The following is a 7,286-nucleotide window of genomic DNA, read 5'->3' as shown; positions in this document are numbered from 1 at the left end:
GTGTACCTATATATATATATATATATATATATATATATATAATTATGGGTACAGACTACAGACACACTCGTCACATATATAGTATCGACAGCAGCAGCAGCTGAATGATAGTTCGACGTCGAGGAGACTCGTCGTCGTCGTCGTTTCGGGGGAGAACATTTTACGACGGTTGGCCGCACAATACCATGTACATGTGCACTATAATATGACGCAGCAGGCAGCAGCAGCAGCAGCTTCTCTATATAAAATATATAATAGAACTGGATCGTAAATTTGACGAGCAAAATGCCATCGTCAAAGGAGGGCTGTGCTGTAGTGTTCGTACGCGGCGGCGCGGCGTGGCTTACATATATATTCTATATTATAATATTCGAAATTACGGATTTACCAGAAGAATTTACTATCTCGCTTGTACCGTTTGAAGGTCATTCGTAAATACGTTCATATGTATACCTATTATTATTACATATATATTATTATAATTTTTTTTCCAAATAATCTCTCTGTAGAAAGATAGCAGTTTTTTTACTGTTTAGTGCGTTTGGAACCATCGGTTCTCGACATAATGCACTCTGCAGTCTGCACACACCATTATCACATACCAAACATCGATTTTACGATTTCTCGCGAATGTAATGATTGCATATGTCTGCATATCATGTAATATATACAATTTTACATAGTTATGTTATACATAAATGGCCCATGGGGTAGTTAAAAACGCTCAAGTGATATACATATATTTTTTTTTAATGACTCCAGTACAGTTTATTTTTACACGACTAAACCATATCGCATCGTTTAGTTGATAATTAATTTCCTGATAGACGAGGATAATATTCAAAAACAGCAGCTGTATTGCACCGTTGTACCCGTTTTGGTACTTAAATGTATACGATTTACGAATATCAACCAATGTTTTAATATATTGGTGGTATAATGTTATTTATTATTATATATTACGTTACATACGACTTGAAAAAGTTGAGATTTATTACTGCTGCTCCAAAACGGATAAAATGATTAACAAACGGATCTTAATTGGAAATTTACTTAAACGATTGTGTCAGACCATTGACCGTTGATGCACATACGCTGTCTCCCTCAATTATCAAGTATTTAATACAAAATTGTTTGAATAAAACATTTGATAATACTATATTCGAATGTTATAATATAATATCCAGTTTTCCTCGTTATAAAAATGTTCTACAGCTAGATTAATTAATCGTCTGGCTTTTGTTAAAATAAAAAGGAACTTAGGTTAGAGGAGATTTATTCTATTCTTCAACTATTCCCTTCCCCGTACCGCGGAACCAACTGCATCAAAGAGTAAAGACGCTAAGAAAATGATTGTTTTGTGTATTTTACATGGCTTTGATATTAATCTAAAAATCCGTCTACAGCAGAGGATTTATCGACGCAATTCTTTAAACTCAGCATTGTCGGTTTACCTTTTGTAAATGCAATACAAATAATCCGAGAACAGTGTATGTAGTGTAGGTAGATGAAAAGAAAGGTCTTTGTATCTGATTTTAATTATATCTCGTCCTAATGATTGTCTCTTGTAACAGGAAACCAGTTTTTTTTTGCGTTCGTTCCGGAGATTCCTTGTTGTAATCCAGTCGTAACGTCTTTATATTGTAGAAAACCATATGTGCAAAATGTAATCAATGACGAATTGAAAAATATAAATTTGTTACACCACCTTCGCTATTGTATTATGTGAATTCAGACAAATTGTTCACCATTCAATAATAATATTATAGTTGGAAATATAAGGGAAACATAACGAATACAGATATTTTACCTATAATATTATAATTTATTCTTATTTATATATGAAGTAGTTATAAATTAACCGCGACTACTAAAGAAATTTGTTTTTGAGATTAGTTAAATATAATTTGGACATATGATATAGAAACCTTTTAATGTTTTTCAAAGTATCATAACTTACGTTGTCAATATTATTAGATATATTATTATTGTTAAGAAATTTGAGATTATTATGATTTTTTTTTTAAATAAATGAAACTAAACAAAGTGATCATTTGTAATTAAAATACGTTATCATATATAACGTTTGCTCACCAATGACATTTTTATAATTTTTTTTTATATGATTTAATACATTTATTAATTATTAAATTTGAGAAAGAAAATTATTATTATAATTCATTGTATACTTGTGTGTCTTAACGCATAATTTCAAAATAAAATAATTAAAGTATTTATTTTCATGTCCACCAAAAGCTGTTTGCAATTGATTTATATTTTTTAAAAGTTAGTTATTAATTAACATTAAGTATTCTAATAGTTGAGTAAAGTAATTTAAAGTTTAGGTATAAAAGGCTTCAAAGTATATAAACTAATAATATAACATAATAGTTGGAGGGGGGGGATAAAGTAACTTAAAGTTTAGGTATAAAAGGCTTCAGAGTACTTATATAAATGAATAACCTAACCTAATAGGTGAGTCGGTATGTTTTAGGACAGACACGATGAGACTATGTATTACTATATATATATATAATACTTGTCTTGACTGATGACATCATCGCCTAGTTGGAACCGCTGAAGCTATGAGTATGACATTTGGTCAGTAGTTTCGTTTTATGAAATAGAGACCCTCTAAGAAGGATTTTTAAAAATTCGCATTTTAAAGAGGTCGTTACTTAAGGACTTTGTGATTCACAGTAGATTTCACTAAAATTTTATTTTTGTATAAAAATGGTTGCCATTGATTACTCAGGCAGATGAGGTAAAATCTGATGTCTAATAGGTACCTTGTAACTTTTTAGAAGAGTGGCCAGAAACAAATAAAAAACTATAACAACTACAAATAAAGGTGAACTAATTATTATTATTATTACTATTATTGTAATGGTAATGATTTAAAGGCAATCTATATACCTATAATATAAAATATGATTAAAAAAAAGAAGTTATAAAACAAAGGAAACTGCACAAGGCAAACTTTAAACTGCATTTGTAATAATATTAAATATTATGTTTATAGCACTTAACAGTACTATTCAGTAGTTTTTTTTTATACGTTTTAGTTTTTTTCTTAATTCTGATACTAATAATGTGTATTGACATTTGACACTATCTGTAATCAAACATTATAATTTTTTTTTAATTTTGCCAAATAATCATTATTTTATCAATGTCTATAGTATTATAGCCACACAATATATTTATATTATAACAAAAATATTATACTATGCTTAAATGCTGGACCGTTAGTTAACCTTATAGTATGTACAGTTGCACTGCTATGTGTTATAACCAGGGCTCGTAACTTCAAGCACTATAAATTGCATAAATAAGCATGCATTCATGCACTAAAAATTGTCAAAATATGCACTAAAAAGTTCGAAAATATGCATTTATATGCCCTAACATTTTAAAATTATGCACTCAAAATATGCATTATGTAAAAAAATCATCAGCAAATTTTTAAATAATAAGAATAAATCAATACATTTTAAAAGTATTTTATTCCTTTTGAATTTTATATATTTAACAGTCAAAATTGATAAAATAAAAAATAAATTTAATACTTATGAAGTTCAAATAGCTTTGTTATCTTTATAAATCTTAATTAAGCAGTCATTTTTGTCATATTTGTGTACACCCATAATATGAATAATGTGTACGGTACCTCACACGAAAACACTAAAATGGGAAATTGAACGGACTAACGAATCATACGAGTAAACTCATCGGCGACTAGCGAGTGCAAGAAAACTATACTGTACAAAATTATAAATGCGGGTTGGTGAGAAGCTGCACGCGTGTACATGCCTGTACAGGTTCGTTTCGACGACGAACTTTGAACGGGGGAGGATGGTAGTGGTCGCCATTACATTGTTTCCGCGGTACTACGTAAAACGCATATAATCCAAATAAGTCCTACTAGGATACTATAGGTACTAGGTACTCACACATTCACACGAGAATAAAAATAAACCAAAACACTATCATTTTGTAAACGGAAAAATAAATAAGAAACAAGAAACTTTTCAAATAATATGTCTAAAAAATATTTCCATGAAATAATATGCACTAACGACTGTAAAAAGTCGACTATATGCCAAATATGCCTTTACACCCAAAACATGCTAAAACATGCACTATCAAACTTCATATTATTATTACTATTGTTATGAAACGGATTTGTATATCAGTTAGCATGTTTTCCTGTGTAGCAAAAAAAACATGCAGATACATGAACTTACGAGCCCTGGTTATGATATTTGATTACCAAAAAGTTTTGCAATATTATTTCCTAAAATAGAAAATTGCAATGGAAAAATTATATTTTATTTAAATTGATCAAACTCAATTGTACCTAATGAGTAATGGGTAAAAAAATTGATTTTAAAATATCAAATATAAAACCAATGCTACTAGACAATAAATCTTATATTGATATGAAACTTCACTATCTTAACAAGTAATGTAAACGAATCATTAATTATAATATTATTTTTTCATGATAATAATAATAAATTTAATTATTGGTTATGACAAAAAGATGGTAGGAATTAATAATTATTAATAATCACAAGATTGAAAATTGTATAGCCACAGTTGCATATAGATTCATTCAATAATGTTATTATTTACCACTACTTAGTGCTTACTGTAATATGTTCTGGTAATTGTTTTCCTTCCCCTAAGGATCTTTCGTCTCGCTTCTGTTTCATTGAGAAATGAGATTATTACTTGAAAATATAACATTAAATTGTGGTTGTTAGAATATAATTTTATAATTTACACATAAACAGATTAATATACATGTTATATTTATTTAAATTATACCAAATATTACTTACCAATCGTCAAAAACAAAAAAAATGTGGAGAAACGCATTTTGAACATTTTTTATTAGTTTCTTTGAAATAATATTTTTAGCTCTAATAAATAACAATACAGTACCTACTAATGAGGTTAAATTATATTTTTTATATCCATTGGGCGGTAAGATATTTGTATAGTACCTTATCTTTTAGGTTTCACAGTGATGTAATAAATAAGGTTGGGCAGATAACTTATGTAAATAATTACTCATGTATATATTCATATAAAAATCCATATTACAATACCATTGAACAGTTACAAATATTTTATATTTTTATGTAAGATAATTTACTATGATCAATATTATTCTCGTCTTCTGCAGCAATCATCTCCACATCATTTTCTTCTTCTTCTTCTAGTAGTTTTTCTTCAGTTGCCAAACGTTGCTTAAGTCCTGAAACAAATAAGTAATTTTTAAGCTTATATTAATATTTTTCAATCATATATTAACATTATAAAGATTATTATGGTTCTTCCAACAAATTGAAATAAATGTATAATAAATACAATATATGTTCATTTTTTAGCTATCTAAAATTAAGAAAAATATGATATGCTACATGTAGCAAATAAATGATCTTCTACTTATTTAAACATTTTTCTTTAAGTAAATACTCTAATTTATACACAATAAAAAATAAAAATCATAAATCAATACAATTATAGATTTCTTGATGTTTAGAAAATATTTTAGTACCTCAAATATTCAACTGATGACCAATACTAAATAAAGTCAACAGTTTAAGATAATAATATTTATTATTATTAAGGATCCCTTATCTTTTCCATTTGTGGTTTATCTTTTAACCCACTTATTAATATGATGCAGTAAAGGTAATTGAGTTTCGGACTTATTAAGAAATTATCCCATATTCACAAGAATTTAATAAAAAAAAATTATAGATAATCACAAACAAGATTTTTATAATTATTTTTTTCCTACTTTTAAAGTGTTTTTCAGTATCAATTATTAATAAATCTAATCTAACTGTTATGAACTTAAATAAACTAAATTTGATATGATTATACATTTCTGTATAAAATTAAATAAGGTATATAAGATTATGGCCCGTGAACAATTTATATTTATTTATTGGCCCTAGACATCAAAAAGGTTGCCGACCCTTGCTCAAAAGTGTAATAAATTAAGTTAACACATGTTAATTGATATTTCTAGCCCTCTGACCCCACCCACATTTTTAACTTATTTAGTTATTTACTCTTCTTGTGGAAATAATAATTAATCTATGTTTTTCTTTGGCTTTACCGTAGTTTATAAATGAGCATGCATTGATGAATGTATTAATCGTTACCATTGGTACTAATACAGTTTGATGTTTAATTACTATATTGGTAACCCAATCAATCGTTTTTCAATGACAGTGATGTTAAACAATAGTTAACTCCCCAGAATAAAGACATATGCATATCAATAAAAAAAGATCTTTAATTTAAATTAATTATAAATGAGTTCATAAATTATTACCTGCAGCAGGCGATCTAATCAGTGACATATCTCTTTGGACTTCTCTGATATCTCTGTGCTGTTCAACTTCACGTCCTTTACGTAATCGCTGCATTACATAGGTAGATTGTCGTTTTTTTTGAATTTCAGTGACTTTCTTAATTGCTTCCACTATTCAAAGAAATATTATAAAATTTTATTATTAACAAAATCTGTTCATCGTAGGTACACTAAACACAGTTTAATGAATGTATTTAGTTTTAGGTATATACTATAATTAGTTCATAACTATATGTTTACTTACTTGACATTTGCCAAAACTCTCTGTCATATTTCATGGGTATGTTACGTCTTTTTTCAATCTCAAATGATGGATCGACAGCCAATTCTTTACCAACAGCCTTGCGGTATGCTTTGGTCCACCGTACACGTCTAGGGTTCTTCTTCTTTTGGAATGCTCTGTGACATTTTGAGCGACAAAATTTAAATACCTAAGACATACCAAAGTAATGAATAAATGTGTTCCAAGGGAGTACCAAATTGATATTAAATATTTTATGTATTTGATATACCTTACAATCATTTCTTACGAAATGCATTCCATGTCCTGGATATATTTTGGACGAACAAAAATAACAAGTGTCAATACGCATTGTTTCGTTTTAGGCATTGGCTAGGTAGGTGGACAAAAAAAAACTACAGAAGAGTAGTGACTGTCTATTGCTAATCGCAGATAAAAGAAATAAAAAAATATATTATTATTTCGTGTCTGAATTCGTTTTTCGTATAATCAAGATTTTTATCATTATCTTTATTCTTTCTTACCACGTGTTCCTTGTTAATTATGATAATTCATCTAGTCTTCACCAGACAGCAAATAAAAACGGTTTATATCACTAGAAAAAAAACGGTTTATATCACTATCATGGAAAATATCATATCAGTTTGG

The 7,286-nt window shown here is 28.1% G+C and overlaps 1 protein-coding gene across 1 annotated transcript; it reads right to left on the bottom strand.

The window, feature by feature from the left end:
• Window positions 1-4,798: 4,798 nt before the first annotated feature.
• On the bottom strand, window positions 4,799-7,072 carry LOC100160790 (probable ribosome biogenesis protein RLP24-like). Its single transcript, NM_001161983.2, is given in 4 exon segments — window positions 4,799-5,266; window positions 6,359-6,508; window positions 6,642-6,828; window positions 6,910-7,072. Coding segments are annotated over 4 exon segments (546 nt in total). The 5' UTR covers window positions 6,991-7,072; the 3' UTR covers window positions 4,799-5,138.
• Between the last annotated feature and the right edge of the window lie 214 nt (window positions 7,073-7,286).

This window comes from Acyrthosiphon pisum, chromosome A1 (genome assembly GCF_005508785.2).
Source record: "Acyrthosiphon pisum isolate AL4f chromosome A1, pea_aphid_22Mar2018_4r6ur, whole genome shotgun sequence".
NCBI classification, from domain to species: domain Eukaryota; kingdom Metazoa; phylum Arthropoda; class Insecta; order Hemiptera; family Aphididae; genus Acyrthosiphon; species Acyrthosiphon pisum.
Note: the sequence above shows the minus strand (reverse complement) of the source record. Positions and strands in the feature narration are given on the sequence as shown.